This window comes from Protomyctophum bolini, assembly GCF_963924005.1.
Source record: "Protomyctophum bolini genome assembly, chromosome: 3".
Lineage (NCBI taxonomy): Eukaryota > Metazoa > Chordata > Actinopteri > Myctophiformes > Myctophidae > Protomyctophum > Protomyctophum bolini.
In genome coordinates this window covers 3157217-3178443 of record NC_137864.1, presented here as the reverse complement: position 1 = coordinate 3178443, position 21227 = coordinate 3157217, and the positions used below count along the sequence as shown (strand labels likewise).

Sequence of the window (21227 nt, the reverse complement as noted above, 5' to 3'; positions counted from 1 at the left end):
CTCATCAGCTACCGGTATTTTTTTTAAATATCAGATCTACAAGCTCACAGCACCCAAAACGTGTGCATCCTGCCCACCCAATCAAAAGTTATGGAGAATATTTATTTCCTAGCCAATAAAAATAATTCCTCAAAATATCTGTACCATTTATCATTTCTGGTTGGGTGTGGAAGCATTTTTTATTTTTTTAAATTGGGTTATTGTCAAAGAAGGAGAAGATTTAGGGGCACGGTGGCACAGTTGGTAGTGCTGTCACCTCACAGCTAGAAGGTCCTGGGTTCGATTCCCGCTCGGGGCGCTGTGGGTGCTGGCGGCGTGTTTCCTCCTCCGCGTCATCAGTGCCCATACCCAAAGGCGGGGTTGGCAAAAGGGCCTTTCTGTGTGGAGTTAGCATGTTCTCCCCGTGTCCCCTAGGGTAGGTACCCTCACAAAAACATGCAGTAATCCTGGTCTCTAAACTGCCTCCCCCTGGCCAGCCGGGGCGCCTGATGGAGGGGAAAGGAACTGGTTGGAATAACGTGTTCCTTCCACGCACTATACGTCCAACCAGGGAAACTCCCCCCCTGTCAGGTGTAAAGGAGCAACTTGGACACTCAAGCATGAAGGAAGCATGAGTTAAGTCCGTTGCTCTCCCCAGGTTGGCGGAGGGTGTGTAGAGCCCAAGATCACATTAGATGATTGACACAGGGGTGAAAAATGGGTTACAAAATTGTGGGATAAAAAAATATATATTAAAAGAAAGGAGAAGATAGATAGATATGATGATATGTATGTCTGTGCAACGTGCAGGGCCCCATATAGTCGTCCTGTGGGGCACGCTAGAATCGGCACCCTGTTTACAAGCAGCTTTACAAGAAAAGCAAGCCCAAAGTCTCTTAATAATAAGTGGACATGGCAACACTGATTGAAAGTCATAGCTCACCAGCACCCCCTTGTGATATAAATGGTAAAGTTCTATCAGGTGTGTGTGTGTGTGTGTGTGTGTGTGTGTGTGTGTGTGTGTGTGTGTGTGTGACCACAGGGCGTTTCTGCTGGTTGCATTGGAATGCATGGAGGAACCTCTGTGTATACCCTTCAATGGAAACTTCTTTATCTCCATTCATAAACAGAATACCCTGTCATGACAACGCAAAACGTATTTATTTAAAGACCTTTTAAGCGTCGTACGAAGCCAACTCTTGTCGTGACAAATAATGACAGCACACACAATATTTTGGACCAAACAAATAATTATAAAGAAGAAAAACAACCAAAAAAGTTGTTGTAACCTGCCATTTTTTTTCGACTTTCTAATTCTTTGTTTGGACCGAATTTTTTTGTTTGTTGTCATGATTTGTCACGGCAAGAGTTGGCTTTGTCCGCGGCGTAAACGTCTTTAAATAAATACTTTCTGAAAAGTCTATGAGGAAAATGAACGGGGATTTATTTTCCGGGTCTCTCGAGGGGGCGGGACTGCGATGCTCTATACTCTCTCACTTTATTTAGGATTTAGCACCATTTCCCTCCCCACTCTTCACTCTCTCTTGTTCAATTTGTATTCACCTTTTTCCTGGGCTGTGTGTGCTCCACTTCCTGTCGATTTCATTGGATATCATTGGTCATCTGACCAGTTTCATTGGATTTCATTGGATCAAATCGACAGGAAGTGGAGCACACACAGCCCAAGGAAAAAGGTGAATAGATCTTTCTCAAAATAACAGATGCAAATCACAGACAAATGACCGCAAGATCAGCATAATTGAACTCCAGTAATTCATTTCACCCATCTTCCCCAATCACATCCTTTCCCGGCCCTTCCTCCCGGTCCACCATCCTGTTCATCTGAGCGTCACAACAACACATCCATTGCATCAGAAGTCAGGAGATCTTTCTTTTTGGCGCGCACCCCCCTCCAAATTGGTGCCCCAAAAGCTTGTGCTTTAAGCCATATAGGCCTGAGTATGAAGAAAAAGCTTCACATGTCATGTGAACATTTATCATAACGTATCCTTTCAAGAGCTCGTTATATTTCCTTTTCAGGTGTTGTCAGCAGTGAGGCGGGCCCCTTATTGGTATTCACTTTTGGAATGTTTTCCATGATTGTGTGTTGATAATGACCCGTGCAGTAGCCAATACTGTGTCATCCCCCAGTGAGCTTTTCAACAGCATATGCACAAGTGTGAGCAAGTCAAAAGCTCACATTAACAATCCCAGCATACTTTATTTTGTGTGTGTGTGTGTGTGTGTGTGTGTGTGTGTGTGTGATCTCAAGTGCTGACTGCATTCTGTACGGCACCTTGTAAATATTTGTGTCCTTGTATTTGTATCTCTTATGTGGACATAAATAAATGATTAAAATGTGTGTGTGTGTGTGTGTGTGTGTGTGGGGGGGGGGGGTGTGTGACACTGTGTGTGCGTGCGTGCTTTGTGCGTGCGTGCGTAACTGTGTGTTTTTACTTTTTTTGAGTGGTGCAACCACTCCTACAACCAGCAATGTCCGTGTGCACCTATGTACCCATGTGGTCATGTATGTATGTGGTCATGAGCACCAGTATATGACTATATGACCAGTAGGGGGTGCCAGAAACAGAGAGAGCGATAGTGCTGAAATGTTGCCTGCTAATGAGAGAGAGAGAGAGAGAGAGAGAGAGAGAGAGAGAGAGAGAGAGAGAGAGAGAGAGAGAGAGAGAGAGAGAGAGAGTTAGTCACATCAGTTCACACGGGTGTGATTTTAACTGACAGAGTCATGACTTCAGTGGTTTGATGGGAGTGGCTACAGCTTCTAATTGATTGTTGGCCAACAAAACTGGCCAGCTGGCTACTACTTGGCCTGCACTCCCCAGTCCCCCGAACCCACCTCACCCCTGCCCACTTTGACAGGCTGGAATGGCTTAGGGTCGACGACAGAGTACAGCATCTTGCAATGGGTCTGGTCCACAAGATTCGATACACCACCAAGATACCCATGTCTAAATATGTCCTTAATGACATGTCAGCGAAGTCCACACCCACACATGGTTTGTTGAGGGAGTTCAACAAACCATGTGCAACCCAGATTCGACACAAACAAGGGACGGAATTCATTCCGCTCCTATATGCCACCAAAATGTGGAACGCCCTATTAAGACTGTATGCAAATCCCTTGGCTCTGCACCTACGGACGGCTGCAATTCAAAACTGGCCCCGGTAAAATCTGAATCCCCCACCCACCCCTTTTCCCCTCTATGATGATTTCCTGTTTTCGGCTATTATATAGAAGTGTATATTTGTACGTCTCTAAATGTTATTATGAATTGAACACGGTGGACCCTCTTGTAAACAAGTGTAAGGCTTCATGGTGTCGTCCACAGTTAACAGTTTTGTATTGAGTTGTGCTTGAAACGTACTGTAAATCTGTTAATAAATACTTCAATCAATCAATCAATCAATCAATCAATCAATCAATCATGTTGTTAAGTTCCCAAATGTTCATATAGTCCCCTACTTGGTTGATCCATCAGGTTATATGGATGTGACCATTGTGGCAAAATAAATATTTGTTTGCAATGCACTAATATTCAGATTGATATACTGTAGGCTCTAATGCTTTTACTATTATATGTATCTATTTGTTATCTATGCTATAGTTTATATACATTATACTATTATACTTTAGTAGTTTATTTAGTAGGCCTATAGGCCTACTGCCAGGTCAATTATAAATGGTTGATAGTTACAACAGACAATTATTCCAAGAAAATACTCTTGTCAAATGCAAATAATATACTGTCTGTAACATTACGTACTGTACTATACAGTCAGATACAATAAGATTGTGATTAATGTTGTAATACAGATTAGTGTTTACCTCCTTTTAACTGTTATTGATTATTATTGGTAAACAATTTATCCAAGTAAAATACGCACAGTATATACAGAGCATAATATTTGTTGTGATCCTTTACAGAAAAACAATTCAAGGTGATAACTGTTAGGTATTTTCTGTGATTTTGTGGGTGATGGTCATGAGTCCTTTGGCCTTGTAATCTTATGACCCGGTGTCTCCTATGGTCTTGCCAAATTATTGATTATGCATTGCCCTGTGACTGACATTTGATGTCACGCTGTCCCACTGACTGTAAAATAGTATATGGTTCTGGCCCTGCCAGAGTTTAGATAGTAACACTGCTCCCCTAGCTATAGCGTTGGTAGATAAGAATTGTTTTGTTTCCGTTTGCCATAACACCCAGCCTCTGTGTTTTTGCCCTTGAAGTTAGTATTCTCTCTAGCAAGACTGGTAAACTGCACTCAATGACGTTATGCCCTGTCCCCCGGTTCCACTAACTGATATTGCATGTCCGGGCTATCTCTGCCCCGTGAGATAGTTCCTATCTCTGTTCCTAAACTATGTGGTTAAAGTGGATACACTGAGACCATTTCGGCATACAAAGTTGTAAATTACTGAGATAACCTTTGAATTATAAACTAATAAATTGTCGGGAATCCGACCCTGGTACAGGAGAATTGTGAGAAATGTAATTGAGTAAAAGTACTCAAGTCAGAAAATACCTAATGTAAAGGACTGTAAAACCTTTTAAACAAGTGAATATTAAACTTCATCCTTAATGTTATATACTGTTAAACTTAAATCCTATATTAATAACCTTTTAAGGAAAAATACTTTAGAGGAACAACTACAATACTAAAATGAGTCAAAGTCAAAGTATTACAGAGTATATACCAGAATACCTTAAAATGAATTTGACAGACACAAGGAAGAGAAGTGAGACAAGCAGAGCTAGAAGGATTTTCCATCAGATATATTACCCATTACACCGGGAGAGAAAATGGTAGGTCCGGACAGCATTCAAAAGGATCTCTCTCCATGTCCAAAATGGACACGGTTAATATAGCATATTATTGTAATCGTTACACAGACCAACGTGTCAAACAACAAGGCCAAAAAGACATGTTTGTTTACAGAGGGGCAGATAATGCAAGACGTCACTGAATGCTAGATACAGGAGATATCTCACGGGGCAGATACAGCCATGATATGAACATCAGTGCAGAGACATCCATCCATGATATGAACATCAGTGGGACACAGGGCACGAAGTGAGATGAAAACAGGGTGACGTATACAGGGGCACATGTACATTCATTCACAAAATAACAGATCTACAAATGAGTCCCGGAATACCTATATCAACTATGATATAACATTGAATAAAAAACACTGATGTTTCACTGACCACGGAGCTTCACTTCTGCTCATCACGCACGCGGCTCTGCAGTTGTGTTGTTGTAACTGGACTGTAACGTGTCATTCTGTTTAGTCAGGGTGTCATATCTGGACTGTGACTCAACATTGAGTTCAGTCAGGTTGTCAAATCGGGACTGTAACTCAACATTGAGTTTAGTCAGGTTGTCAAATCTGGACATTAACTCAACATCGAGTTCAGTCAGGTTGTCAAATCGGGACTGTAACTCAACATTGAGTTTAGTCAGGTTGTCATTTCTGGACTGTAATTCAACATCGAGTTCAGTCAGGTTGTCATATCTTGACTGTAACTCAACATTGAGTTTAGTCAGGTTGTCATATCTGGACTGTAACTCAACATTGAGTTCAGTCAGGGTGTCGGATCTGGACTGTAACTCAACATTGAGTTTAGTCAGGTTGTCATATCTGGACTGTAACTCAACATTGAGTTCAGCCAGGTTGTTGGATCTGGACTGTAACTCAACATTGAGTTTAGTCAGGGTGTCGGATCTGGACTGTAACTCAACATTGAGTTCAGTCAGGGTGTCGGATCTGGACTGTAACTCAACATTGAGTTCATTCAGGGTGTCGGATCTGGACTGTATCTCAACATTGAGTTCAGTCAGGGTGTCATATCTGGACTGTAACCAAACATTGTGATTGTAATTGTCATATCTCTGATATCTGTTCTGTAACTCAACGTTGAGTTTAGTCAGGTTGTTGTTCTCTTTAATCAGTTGAGAATCTGTAAAGGAGAATCAACAATAATGATGAGTTTTGCATACAGCTTTGTTCTGACATGTATACATAACCCATGGGCAATGCGCCTGGGTGCAGTACCCCCCGCGGCCACAAGATGGGGCAAATATCTCACAACGGGTAAGGGCTAGTATATATAAGTCAGGGTGTCATATCTGGACTGTGACTCAACATTGAGTTCAGTCAGGTTGTCAAATCGGGACTGTAACTCAACATTGAGTTTAGTCAGGTTGTCAAATCTGGACATTAACTCAACATCGAGTTCAGTCAGGTTGTCAAATCGGGACTGTAACTCAACATTGAGTTTAGTCAGGTTGTCATTTCTGGACTGTAATTCAACATCGAGTTCAGTCAGGTTGTCATATCTTGACTGTAACTCAACATTGAGTTTAGTCAGGTTGTCATATCTGGACTGTAACTCAACATTGAGTTCAGTCAGGGTGTCGGATCTGGACTGTAACTCAACATTGAGTTTAGTCAGGTTGTCATATCTGGACTGTAACTCAACATTGAGTTCAGCCAGGTTGTTGGATCTGGACTGTAACTCAACATTGAGTTTAGTCAGGGTGTCGGATCTGGACTGTAACTCAACATTGAGTTCAGTCAGGGTGTCGGATCTGGACTGTAACTCAACATTGAGTTCATTCAGGGTGTCGGATCTGGACTGTATCTCAACATTGAGTTCAGTCAGGGTGTCATATCTGGACTGTAACCAAACATTGTGATTGTAATTGTCATATCTCTGATATCTGTTCTGTAACTCAACGTTGAGTTTAGTCAGGTTGTTGTTCTCTTTAATCAGTTGAGAATCTGTAAAGGAGAATCAACAATAATGATGAGTTTTGCATACAGCTTTGTTCTGACATGTATACATAACCCATGGGCAATGCGCCTGGGTGCAGTACCCCCCGCGGCCACAAGATGGGGCAAATATCTCACAACGGGTAAGGGCTAGTATATATAAGGCACCATTTATAAGCTTTTCAGAAGGAAAAGTGGTCTATAGTCCTCAAAAATAACACGTACAAGCTCACAGAGCCTTGCACTTTTAATTCTAAAACATTATTATGATAACATAAATTGTTATGAAACTTGACTTACGCAGAGAGCATCTGAGGCCAATGTTGAGGAGCGCTTGAACGACACAGAGCAATCCAAACGCCAATCCAACCGGCCCGTAGTGGTCTGCGAATGCGCACACATGCGCATACACTGACACACAGACTACACGGAGACACACGCACGCACGCACGCATGCACGCACACACACACACACACACACACACACACACACGGAGGGGGGGAATGAAAGAGGGGGGAGGGAGATCAGTTCAAGTGTTTCATAAAGTTTGAAAGTTGTTTAAAGCAGTTAGTTCACCTATAGCTCTGGTCCATATAGCTCTAATCATCTAATGCGTTTCATTTAGAGCTATGTTACTCTCAACTTCTGCCGCTCGCATGAATGCAGACCAGCCTCTACTCTTTGGCGTAAATAAAAATAACGTTTTTGCTACTCACCAAAACAAAGGCTAGTTGTGTCATTAGAAAGCCTACTTTCCTTACGCACTAAGCACTGAGCCTCCCACCACACGTATAAACTGTACTTTTTGGCCAGAAAGGGATTTTTTTTCACCCGAGGAAAAATATTCTCTGTGAGGCAGTTCTCTGGGCAATATCGGTAGAAGGCGCAGCGGAGTAACTAAAAGTATTTTTGGAAACAAAATCCCCTTTTGGCCAAAATGTACAGTTTATACGTGTGGTGGGGGGCTCAGAGTGCGTCCACTAAGGAAAGTATAGGCTTTCTAATGACACAACTCGCCTTTGTTTTGGTCAGTAGCAAAAACGTTCTTTTTATTTACGCTAAAGAGTAGAGGCTGGTCTGCATTTATGCGAGCGGCAGAAGTTGAGAGTAACATAGCTCTAAATGAAACGCATTAGAGATATGGACCAGAGATATAGTTCACCCAAAAAGTGACTTATTTTATATCAACCCATGAAGCCTTGAATTCATCAATTCAAAGTAAATCATTTTGGTGGGCCTTGTCTTGAAAAAGTTTCAGAACTACTGAAAAAACGTAATCTCTAATACCAATTTATGTGAATTAATGCCAGCCTGGACATTTTAGAATAGGCGCTGCAATCATATTACTGCCTATGGGTGGGATCAATTGTGAACAATATAATACCCATAGGTATGGTCATGGATATCTCTTCCCTGATGATTTAATGGGGAGGCATACTATGGTCCGACGGTAAACCTAATATCACACAACACTGTCGCCGCCGGCAGGCAAATCTTTTTTTGCCAACGGCTGATTCGGTCTGGCTTATTACGCCAGGGCTCCACCGGGCGCATTTGGGTGCGTTATTGCGTCTCCGTCGCGTGCGTCAAAAAACGAACCGGTTCAATTTTAATGGTGACGGAGACGCGACGCAACGCGGGGCGTCGCGGGCAGTGGAGCCAACCTTCATTGATTAAAAAGGGAACATTCTGTGACGGTGACGCTGACGCGACGCGGACACGCGCCCGGTGGAGCCCTGGCGTTAGCCAGGCTAGTCCGACGGAGCATTGGTTCGAATGTTCAATATGAGTGATGCAAGTCGTTTTAATCAAGTACTTAGGTACAATTCTGTAGCCTGGCTAATAAGCCAGACCGAATCAACCGTTGGCAAAAAAAGAATTGCCTGACAGTGTCGTGTGATATTAGTCTGGCTTATTAGCCAGGCTAACAATTCTGAGCTACCTTTACCTTATACGGGATAGTAGCCTATTTCCAATTTCCTCTACTTTTGCTTCTACTCCACTAAGGCTCAGAGACAAATATTGTACATTTTAACTCCACTACAATTATTTGGTAGCTTTTGTTACTAGACATTTGTAGATTTTGATTATTACATTAATTAACCACTTCACTGACTTCAGCCATATTTAAGCTTTGGCTATTTGAAAATAGCCAATCTACAAGCTCACAGGATGTTGCCGATGCGAGGTGTGCTTGTTGAGCTGCCATATATATATACTGTATATAATATATATATATATATATATATATATAATATATGTATGTATGTATGTATGTATGTATGTATGTATGATATATATATATATATATATATATATATATATATATATATATATATATATATATATATATATACAGTATATATATATAATTTACACATAATATGATAATTTGTGAAACAGGACATTCTGCATAATCAGTACTTATACTTTTGGTAGGCTACAAAGTATATTTTGAGGCCAATACTTATATAACCACAAGTATCTCATACTTTTTGTACTTGAAGTGAATTTTGATTACCGGACTTTTACTTGTATAACATGACATTTTTCTACATTGCCATATTGATATAAATATTTTAATAACATTAATAACTAACTAATTAATTATTATCTCTTACCAGACTGCAGGACCTGCGGTATCTTCCGTGCAGGACGTTTCTGCTCAGCTGCAGGCCTAGTCTTGATCGCAACATTAGCATAAATATCTTCCTCTAGGACCTCGATTCGTCCGGGATCATAAGCCACAGCCATTTCTATACGTTTATGACTTTAATTACTTACAGGTGTTTGATATTACTATCACCTCTCATAGGCTCTTCAACACACTGAACAAAAAGGGAAGTGGCCGTTCTTTTATAAATCTCTACGGACCTCTCTTCTTCCTTTAATTTGATCAGATAAACGTTTCAAAATACTCTGTTGCAACAATGTGTATACATTGTGCAAATGTATACATTGTTGCAACAGAGTATTTTGAAACTTCGCAGAGAGATAAAAGAATGGCCACTTCCCTTTTGTTCAGTGTGTTGAAGAGCCTATAAGAGGTGATAGTAATATCAAACACCTGTAAGTAATTAAAGTCATAAACGTAGAAATGGCTGTGGCTTATGATCCTATGGAAAAGTCATATAGGCCTACTATACCAGGGAATATGGTATCGCAATCGCATGTTGTTGGTTAATTATAATAACTATAGGTTCGGACCCTCCCATCTAGAGATCAGGTCCCACATTCACAATATAATAATATAAGTAGGTTACTTATAAATAATCATGAACTTTATCATAACACATTATAAAGCTTATTTGGGATGCATAGCAAGTGTTACCTAAATTTGTATTCATCTTTAGGGCCCCAACGTACACCTTAATCATATTTTGACGGCAGTAACTCCCCTCCGTATTGAAGTATATTGGACAATATTAAGATGTTTATATTAATTTTGTATTCATCTTTAGGGCCCCAAATCACACCATAGAAAGCACGAGTGTCTATTTCGAGTGTTTTTTTTACAGCAGCAAATGCCTGTCATAATTTCACCGCCCTCCCTATATCTAATTATTGCACAATACAAAGATGTTGATATTCATTTTGTATTCATCTGTATTCATCATATTTGGTACGAATTTTCTCAAAACTACTGAATATATTCCTCTCATAGAGATCTGAGAATTTGAACCCAAGACCCTTTATCTTTCCACTGTTTCAAGTCTGACATAGACGTTATGTTATCTCAAGGACAAGCTGCAGGAAGCGTACTGTCAAACACAGATGATTCTGCACTGCTCAGTCATTTCCATATAAGCTCTGTAAAAACCAACGTTGCCGCAGTTCCTCATTTTGGTTTCAACAATCTTCTTTACGAATCAATTAAAGAAACATACTGTGTACTATGTTTCTCTGATTATGATTTCTCTGATTCTGATTTCTCTGATTTCGCTCGAATATGTTTCTATGTTTCGCTGATTCTCCTTCTACAGCAGGAGAATTTAGTACCCGTACAGTATTTGTTTTGAAAGTGAATCAATAAGATATATAAACAATCAAGCCAGTACTGGTGGCTTTCTCTATATGTGGCATGATACCACTGACTGCAATGTTAACTAAATTATATTTAGTGAATTAATTATATTCTCATACAATATACAACCGTATCACCCCAACAATGTGAATCTGTTCCGTATACGCATGCTTTTGCATCGAGGGAATGACTCTGTTTCAGTGGACAATCCACGGCAATACCCCTGCATGCGCTCCTCCATTATGGGGTGGATATAGGTTGATGCTGCAAACAGTATACTATTAGAGCAGCTGGGGGTTCCAGTAATTCTATGCATTCAAATCTACTATACTTAAATAAAAGTTACAAAATTCATCCATAGGCCAGAAAACCTTATACCAAAACCGAACAACCCCAACCAACCCCCTGCAGATCTGCAGCATAAAGGCCACACATCCTGTTGAAGATGACATGGAAGATAACGTGTTCTTTCCTCTCAATTCTTACACAGTGTGTTTGTTCACGTACACGTTATGCACACGCAGTATATGAACAAACAAAACCATCATGTTGTGTTGACAATTAACTTTGTGGAATTAGGAATTACAGTATACAGGGGTGTCGAACTCAACTTGGGGCGTCGAGGGCCGCATTGGTCAAAAGGTCACTAGTATAACCTTTACATTGTATTGTTATAATTACATCGCACACAGCTCCACGGTGAAAGCAAGGAGCTTGGCTTGGCCTGAAAGTTCCTAAAAAAGTCCATTGACTTGGCCACACACATGTCATCACATTGGAGGGGCTAGCCCCCTTTCGCCCCTCAAAAGAACAATGAGTATTAGTGCTTCTATGTAAATCAACCCCCTAGTTTCCAGTATAATACAAGTTCTGAACAATAAAGCTGCGGCATGGTTCCGCAGATTTAAAGGACCACTTCACCACTTTTCAACCTATCTTCATATAATAGGTCCTCACTAATAATCATGAAAAAATGGCGCAATTTCTTTCTACTCTGTCTGTGTCTCATACGAGGGCTGTGGGCAGTTCAGAAACCGTCTTCCAGTGACATCATCATTAGGCAGACTTTTATTTTTTTACAAAAATATTTTGATTTTCATTATCGTGAGAATGATGGCTTCCATTTTCGCATTGCAACTTTTCAGGACTAGAAAGCCTGCCGTTTCTATTAGCTTGTATTCCCCATCGATGATGTCACTGGAAGACAGTTTCTGAACTGCCCACAGCCCTCCTATGAGACACAGACCGAGTAGAATAAAATTGCGCCATTCTATCATGATTATTAGTGAGGACCAGCTATTATATGAAGATAGGTTGAAAAGTGGTGAAGTGGTCCTTTAAGGAAGAAAATGACTTGGTAGATGAACAATGGTAGAACATTGTATTTCAAAAAGTTAAACACAATAAGCTATCTTCTAACAAATAAAAAAAACTAAACTAAAATTGCACTCAAGCCAGAAATTAATAAATTACACAGCCGAGGTCACATTTTACAAATCATGGGTCAACTCAAACAAGTTAAACAACTCAACTCAAATTAAGCAAGGGGTATTCTTGGACCTCTGATGACTCGATATGTAGATTCAAATCTGGAAAGAAAACATCTACCACTAGGTCAAGAGGAAATCTCCTTGACCGGAGAGGATAGAAGGCCGTTGGCTTCAGACTGATGCTACTCTGCAACAGATCCAGTAAATCAAAAGTCTTGTGTCCCATATAGCCTTAGAGTATATATGAATAGAGACGGCACCGGATTCCTCCTCCCATCCACTTGCATTAAGTTGCTCAAAAGCGCACGAGGCGATTTCACTCCTATAGGAACAAGTGCATTCTGGGATGGATTGCCCCAATAACATGAACGCGCTGGCCGTTGACTATATCATTGTGCCGTTTGTGCGCGTTCACGTGTATGAAACATTCGTTCACGTGTCATGGCCTGATGGCCCCCAATAACATGAACGTGCGCAATGATAGTCAAACGGACCAGCGCTGGCTCGAGCTGCAATACCAAATTCGGCCACTATGTCCATTTGGCCTCAGGGTTCTGCGTCATCCTCGGGCACACCTGCATGACCTGTCCCACCCTATGACTAATAGTCAAGAGGACTTATTTCGGGGCCGGTACCATATCGTCGATGCACCCTCCTGCCTCCAGCTTCTTCTCCATTTCAACCAGCATCTTGACTCCGTCTATCACCGTCTGCACCAGCTCCACCTCAGAGAAGCCCAGTCTCCAGTCTGTCGGCGTTGGAGATGTCGAACACGCCGCCCGTAGCGGCCGTGTCAACGCCACCGGTTCCGCGTTTCTGGAGCCTTAGGTTCTTGAGAACCTCCTCAAATTAGCAATGTTCGCTCACTTTGGGCAGCTTGACGTGCACTCCTACACGCAGGCCGGTTCCCAGGTTAGAGGGGCAGGTCAACACGTAGCCCAGATGCTCGTTCCACATGAATGGATGTCCGTTCGCTTTGAACAGCTCTTCAATCTTGGTGAGAAGCGGTTGAAGACCACCTTCATGTTTCCTCCGTTCTCCATGGAGATGACGCGCAGGTGGTCCTCCTCGTTCACCCACACCAGGAACGTCTTGTTGTCGTTATGCCAGATGCCCCTGGCATCGGGCCAGTCTCGGCCCATCCCAGCGGACAGCAGCAGAGGAGAGACTGGCTTGTCGAAAAGGAAGTGGTCGTCGATGAGCTGCTGTTGCTCGGCATCGGTCATGTCCTTCAGTGCGAAGTACTTCCCCTTCAGATCACCCGTCAGAGATGCCAGAGCGTCAATCGAAAGTTTCTCCACACTCCGCCTCTCTCCACGGGTGCAGTGTGGCGGCAGGGAGAGCCCACGAATGCTCCTGCCGGTTCGGACACGGGAGCTCAGGACGTAGGCAGGGTCCCGCAGTGTCTTGTACATGTCCTCGGTGAGGACCTTGGCCATATGGTTGTTGTGCTTGCTTAGATCTGCGGGTATTCATCCTCAGCCGTCATTCCCCTGAGGTTCATTTTAGCCATATGGGCAGCTAGAGTCTCCACGTCTGCAATTTTGTTCAGGGTCAGAATCAGGATCAGAAACAGAATAAATCTATCAATAGTTGATTATTTCCAGTCAAGAGAATTCACAAATTCCTAATATTATCTTGGTGTTTCTACAACTGAAGACATTTCCATCTACAACACCTTATGTTATTCAGACCAACCTCTAGTCTGACGTTTAATTGATCAGCAGTGGAGCTGGCACCTGTAGCCTACTTGGGGATCAACAAAATGCATGTAATCATCCCTCTTGTTGAGGGTCGTTCACACCGGCCTAGGCCGTCCTAACGGTCCAGGCACCTATATATAATCCAGCCTAAAAGCATGTCTTATCTCATGTGTGTCTCCCCCATAGACTCTCCGCCCTCCACGTCAACCTATACCTGTCCCCATTTATACCTGCCCAGTACCACCCAGAATCCTCCGTGTTTCGCCGGCCTCGCTGCGTCGCACACTATAGCTGCCTTCCTACAGGCTTCTCGCAAACCCACCCCCACCCCTTCACCTCCATAGCAGCTCCTCTCCCCGCTCCCTCCCCCCCCAAAGGAGCTTTTTCGGCGCTACATTCACCTTGCCAAAAGTGGATCAAACGATTAAAACAAAACTCTCTCCTCTCCTTCTCAGGTTCCATTGTCCATGCGCACCGTAAGACGAACGAACGCCTTACGACGAACGCCATACGACCTCCTCCCCAAAGACTCCAGGGTCTTTGTCCTTCCCGCGTCCCTCCATTTCGTCACTGTCAATAAATCCCTTAAACCTCCCCATGGTGTGTTTATTCCGACTAGTGAATTGAAGCAATGCATTGTTCTCTTTGCACTGCATGCAATCCTACCATGTCTTTGGTTGATATAGGGCCCACTATAGGGTTCTTGCCATTTACATATTTTACACTTGTAAGCCGCTCTGGATAAGTATATGCTAAATGCCTAAATCGTAAAAATATAGTATAATAATATATTACTTAAAAGAGAGAAATAAAAGGGCCAGAAGTAAACTGATTTGGTAGTCAGGTGATATAGCAGTGATAAAGAAAGAAAAAGTAAGCCATATAAAGCTTGTGAAAAAATGATGTTTCTTTTTTTTTTTTACCAGTCCTGGCTCCTGAGATGCACCCAGTCTGAATTTGGCTTTAGCTGCGGTGAAACCCACTACTCTGCACTACTTACAAAGAATCTAAACATTATATGCAATTAACAGTTCTGTCAGATGATTGATTAAAACAAATTAAATAAATAGCAATAATAAAATGCAACATCAAGTCATTACAACAGGGATATGCTAATGACAACTTATAACAATGATAGCTGGATTGTATCCACTTGGAATGTCAAACAATGAACTGTGTTAATAAAAAAAAGGAATATTAGACCTTTCAAAAAGGAACTATAAACAGAGCATTTCCACTTTTATACACAAATAAGGAAAATAAAAAGGTGTGGTGCAATTGTTTCTACGTATAATCTATTAAAACATGGAGGTATAATTGTCATTGAACAAATGAGAACATCTAGAAAATAAGAACAAACTAAATTTATTTAAACTCGGTTAGACTATACTTCCTAAGTAAACCAACAACACCGTAAGAGCTGTATAAAATAAACACAAACAAAAAAATAACATTTTTACAATATTTGATACATCATCATCATCATCATCCACCATCAAGTGTCATTTCAATATTAAGATAATAAGCAAATTATATGCTTATAACTCCTAACTGGGTTCTAAATACAAACATACCAGTGTAATTGTATGTGCACCAAGTCTGTGACTGTGAGTTATATCTAAAAACATTCCCAATATAGATCTTAGGAAAACAAATCTAAGATCTTGAGAATAAGAGCAAACATTTACTTATAGACCACAAGTTCCTATAACACAATAAGAGCTATCTTCTAACCCCCAATGTCCATAAACGATCAACGTTCTGTATTTAAATAAAATAACTTAAGTACAATAATAAATACAAAAGATGAATAAACAAAAAGGATCAATCAACATCATAATGAACCAAAACACGGGTGTTCTTCATCAAAAGTAAAAAAGCTCTTGTGTCCCAAATAGTCAAATAAAAATTAAATAAAATTAAGTACAATAATACTAATCACCTTCATCATAACATGCCACAGTGAAATAAAAGTTCTGAAAAATAAAGATGTGGACAATGGCCATTGGTTTTTATCTTAGAAAGAAATAAGCTACAAAAATGTGAAGATAATAGGAAATAAAAAAATGACTTGACCAATGACTACACATTCCCTAAACAAAATGAGATCTATCTTCTAACAAAATGAATGTCAACAATTAACCGTTTGTATAAAAAAATATATGTAAAATTGGGGGGAAAAAAAGTTGTAAAAAAAGATTTACAAATCAAATTAAAAAAAAGAATATTACACATCATAGGTCAATCTTATTTATCTGAAATCAAAATAGGGGGTATCCCCCGACCTCTGACAAGATGTATTGCCAGTGATATCATGTATCATAGACTAGAGGGACTTATTTCGGGGCTGGTACCATGTCGTCGATGCACCCTCCTGCCTCCAGCTTCTTCTCCATTTCAACCAGCAGCTTGACTCCGTCTATCACCATCTGCACCAGCTCCACCTCAGAGAAGCCCAGTCTGTCGGCGTTGGAGATGTCGAACACGCCGCCCGAAGCGGCCGTGTCAACGCCACCGGTTCCGCGTTTCTGGAGCCGTAGGTTCTTGAGAACCTCCTCAAATTTGGGGTGTTCGCTCACTTTGGGCAGCTTGACGTGCACTCCTGCACGCAGGCCGGTTCCCAGGTTAGAGGGGCAGGTCAACACGTAGCCCAGATGCTCGTTCCACATGAATGGATGTCCGTTCGCTTTGAACAGCTCTTCAATCTTGGTGAGGCCGGTGCAGAAGCGGTTGAAGACCACCTTCATGTTTCCTCCATTCTCCATGGAGATGACGCGCAGGTGGTCCTCCTCGTTCACCCACACCAGGAACGTCTTGTTGTCGTTATGCCAGATGCCCCTGGCATCGGGCCAGTCTCGGCCCATCCCAGCGGACAGCAGCAGAGGAGAGACTGGCTTGTCGAAAAGGAAGTGGTCGTCGATGAGCTGCTGTTGCTCGGCATCAGTCATGTCCTTCAGTGCGAAGTACTTCCCCTTCAGATCACCTGTCAGAGATGCCAGAGCGTCAATCGAAAGTTTCTCCACACTCCGCCTCTCTCCACGGGTGCAGTGTGGCGGCAGGGAGAGCCCACGAATGCTCCTGCCGGTTCGGACACGGGAGCTCAGGACGTAGGCAGGGTCAAGGTCATCTCCACCCTTCAGGTTGTCGGGGTTGATGTCGGTCTTGTGTTTGTCTGTGGGTTTGTATCCTCCGTGCCTGTCCTCGATCACGGGGTCCAGCAGCTCCTTGAAGACCTCATACGTCTCCTCGTCTCCGGCCACGCAGCCCACTGTCATAATGAACGGATGGCCGGGATTGTCAACCCCTGTTTGAATGACACCTTCGATGGTGTATCCGCTGGGGGTGACGCGCTCCCGCAGTTTCTTGTACATGTCCTTGGTGAGGACCTTGGCCATGTGGTTGTTGTGCTTGCTTAGATCTGGGTATTCATCCTCAGCCGTCAATCCCCTGAGGTTCATTTTAGCCATATGGGCAGCTAGAGTCTCCACGTCTGACATTTTGATCGGTTCTTATCGCAAGAATTCTCAAATTCTTATTCCTATTCCTCTATCTCTGTCTTTCTGTATGTTGAAGATATCCTCCTCTGCTACACCTTATATTAGGCTGACCGAACTCTTCTCTGACGCCATGCGTGACGTAACACAAACTGTGTCCTCACAGAAGGCATGTCAGTCTTGTCCTGAAGTTACAACTCTGTGTCAGAGGCTTGCTGGCTCCAGCCCTGGGCTGAGGTCAGATAGCGTGCACTAAGGCAGCGGGATCCATCATCCTGGGACCCCCAGGGGTAATTGAGGACAATGGGTCATACTGTATATATTAAATTAGTTAATATAGCATCGAAATCAGTTTAAACCACTTTATTACACAGCTCGGTTTTATGCTTGATTGTGAATGGTCAATCGCTGAATTCAGCAGTGTGTTATTTGTTGATAATGACCGACCGCTCCGCTTTATAACAGACCTCTGTCTAATCAAAGCTTCAGAGCACCCGCTGCGCTGCTTGCATTTCATAGTAGTTGTTTAAAAACATGTGGCTCGATCCCGACATGCGTAGCAGGTTAAAACTATAACCCGTGGCTTCCTGTGAGGTTATAGGTTTAGCCAGGGTTGGGTTTTGGGTGGGTGCTTGTGTTTGGTCCAACGACTGGTCTTTCGGTGGTGAGGTGACCGCTTTTTTGTGATCATTAGAATGTCTAGAACATGTTTTATTCATTATTGTGAAAGATATCCCCCAAATGTAAATTATTAATTTATTATATTATTATATAATTATTATACATTTTTCATAAAACTTTTTTTTTCTCTTTTACATATTTTTGAGTCTTAGTCCTCGTAGTACAAAGTAGTAGTAGTGGTTGAAATCAATTTTTTGCAAGTAGAAATGAATGCGGGTCTTAGAGTTAACAGTCCGACAGGCCACCCTCAGTTGAAAATTATGCCCCCTCAGTCTAAGTTTCATGTACATATTGTTTTACTATATAAAATGATGTGTGCCCCCTCGTCATTTTCAACTGCACCCTCATTTCATCCCGGAGCCCAGCCTGCGACAGGCATTAGTCCGACACATACCCTACCCAAAACCCAACCCTAAACCTAACCTCGGGAAGCCACGGGTTAGTTTTAAAGACATACAATAGGCCTATACACTTCTATGCAAAAACCAAAATCATCATAGGCCTACAGTGAGAAAAAAAGGAGGCTAGTGTAGCCTACTACACTTTCCCCTCACTGTATATGTTTCTTTTCCCTTTTTGCTTCCTTTATGATGAATTCCTGTTCTGTTCTTTAACTATATACAAGTGTCTATTTGTACGTCTCTAAATGTTTTGATGAATTGAACAAGGTGGACCCTATTGTAAACAAGTGTAATGCTTAATTGCCGGGTCGTCCACTCAGTTAACAGTCTTTGTATTGAGTTTGTGCTTGAAATGTACTGTCATTCTGCAAACTGTTAATAAATATTTCAATCAATAAAAATAAAGAGGGGGGCAGGGGATTTTGCAGGGGCCAGCCTTTGAGAAGGAGTCTCAGATTCACATTTCTTAATAACAGCTGTTGGTAGAGCGTTCCACATTTTCGTGCATGGCATAGGAGCTAAATTAACTGTCTGAGCCAAACCTGGGTTGGACGTGGTTTATGGAACTCCCATGGTGTTGTGAAGATATTAGCCTATAGCCTACAAAGTCAAACATATACACATCTGCATTCCCCCAAACTCCCCTTACCAAGGTCTCACCAATTAAAAACTGTGGTTTCGTGACAATCCATAATTTCATAATATTCATAATAACTATGTCAAATGTTCAACTATAGGCTACATTTTGGTCACCGTGCTAATTTCTCAGATGGGACCTTCAGTTCATCTCTCTGCCTGCGTTTATTCATTTAATCTATAGATGCTTTGACAAGGTTTTACACTACTTTGCCTGTTGGTTTAGAGAACATTATTCTTCTCTAGTTTGTTAGTGTAGGCCTATAGAAAATTACACGACAAAACAAACATACAAATTCATTTGAAATAGATTGAGAATCAGTGACAAATCAGTGACATCTTAGCCTACTCTGTCACTTACTTACTCTGTCGAGTGACAGAGTAAGTACTCTCTGTCACTTAAGTACTCTGTAAGTACTCCGTCATCTTACTCTGTCACTCTGTCATCTTACTCTGTCACCGATCAGTGACAGCTTACTTGCATCTTACTCTGAAGCCCACTAATTACCGGATGCCCGGTGCTAACCTTTGCCTAGGCTGTGTAACAGCAAATGCAGTCCCTCCTCGCCAGCGTCCTGGTGCAACAGGAAAAGCAGCCCGCCGCTAGCGGCAACCGGCCAGACAACAACAAAGCAGCATGTCTACAACCTCTAAAGTTGTACTGGGAGTGTCTGTGGTTCTAACACTAAGCACCGTGGTCGGGGTTCACGCCAAACAGAACTGGGACCGACAGGTAGGCAAATAACGCCAATATCATAAACAAACTAAGTGTCAACGTTAAAAAGTAACTTCAGCGTCGAGCTAACGATGGCTAACGTTAGCCTGTGTCCTCTTGTGTCAGTATAGGACACAAGAGATGAGTGGTGAGAGAGAAATACTGAGATGTTTTACTTACTTTAAGTAAAAGTAGCAAGCAACACCACAATGTATAAATACTCTAATGACAACTATATAAAAAACATGCAACTGAAATGTAACTTGAGTACATATTACTTAGAAAAGTATTGCCATTAAAATATAGGCTATACTTAACTGTACTATTCTGCAGAACATTCAAAATGTGTCCAAATCGTTCAAAAGTTGCAGATCTACAAGCTCACACCTCGTTGCGTCACGTGAGGCATTTAAAAAAAAATAGTGTAAAATATGGCTCAATTGGTTAATGTAATATGCTTTGTAATATGATGATGATCAGTCAGCTTGTATTTTACCTCAGCATTACAATACAACATCTGTTGCTTGCTGAGTTGTGGAATGATCAGTGTGTGTTCCAAAACCTCGCCTGTCGAGCTCATTCAAAGTCTGGACCAGGGGTCTTCAGGCCATGGACACCTTAGCTGAGAGCGTGATGAAGCAGGGCCACTACATATTGTACAACATTGTGTTTCTCGTATAGCCTCATAGACTTGTCTGACAGCACTATCATCAAAGTGAGTGGTGCAACTCCGTGTGGGGGAGTCCCTGGAAGTTCCAGGAACATCGCCCAGGGGCCGCCCTGTGTCCGAAACGGTTGAGAAATGACAGAGTTACCGTGTGGGGGTCCCTCTACTGTACCCTCTACTGTAATGTACTGTCACTGTACTGTACTGTACTGTACTGTACTGGTACACCGGATATCATCATACATATGGTTAATATGTGCGTGTGTTTGTGTGTGTGTGTGTGTTAGGTTGCACACAGGTGGTGAAAAACAACCATGCTGTTTTGTGCTCAGACTGTAACTTAAAGGAGAATTCCATGCTAGAATGCTTTCTTACCTTTCTTTGTAGTTGTTACGTCCCCACCAAAGAGGTCCAGGTGTTTCTTTTGTGCAAAAGCTCCTTATTGGCTATTTCCCCTACCATAAGCGCTCAATGAATTGCATTGAAATGAATGGGACTTGAATGGGGCTATGGGGTGTTGTGCTAATTCGCTTATTTCCATCGAAATAAGTAGTAAAGTGTACCGCTTGGGATATTATTTACATTATGAAGAGAGGATATATACAAAAGAAATATAATTTTGAGCGATGGAAAT

General features: G+C 41.9%; 1 protein-coding gene and 1 pseudogene across 2 annotated transcripts; both read right to left on the bottom strand.

The window, feature by feature from the left end:
- Positions 1-12913: 12913 nt before the first annotated feature.
- Positions 12914-13735, bottom strand: LOC308313358 (creatine kinase, testis isozyme-like; annotated as a pseudogene). The gene has a single exon. The product of its transcript is annotated as a creatine kinase, testis isozyme-like (transcript).
- Positions 13736-16335: 2600 nt separating this feature from the next.
- On the bottom strand, positions 16336-17466 carry LOC308312642 (creatine kinase, testis isozyme-like; the record flags this gene model as incomplete). The annotated part of the gene is made up of 1 exon (XM_080759305.1): positions 16336-17466. One exon carries the CDS (start codon positions 17464-17466, stop codon positions 16336-16338), a length of 1131 nt encoding a protein of 376 aa, XP_080615431.1.
- Between the last annotated feature and the right edge of the window lie 3761 nt (positions 17467-21227).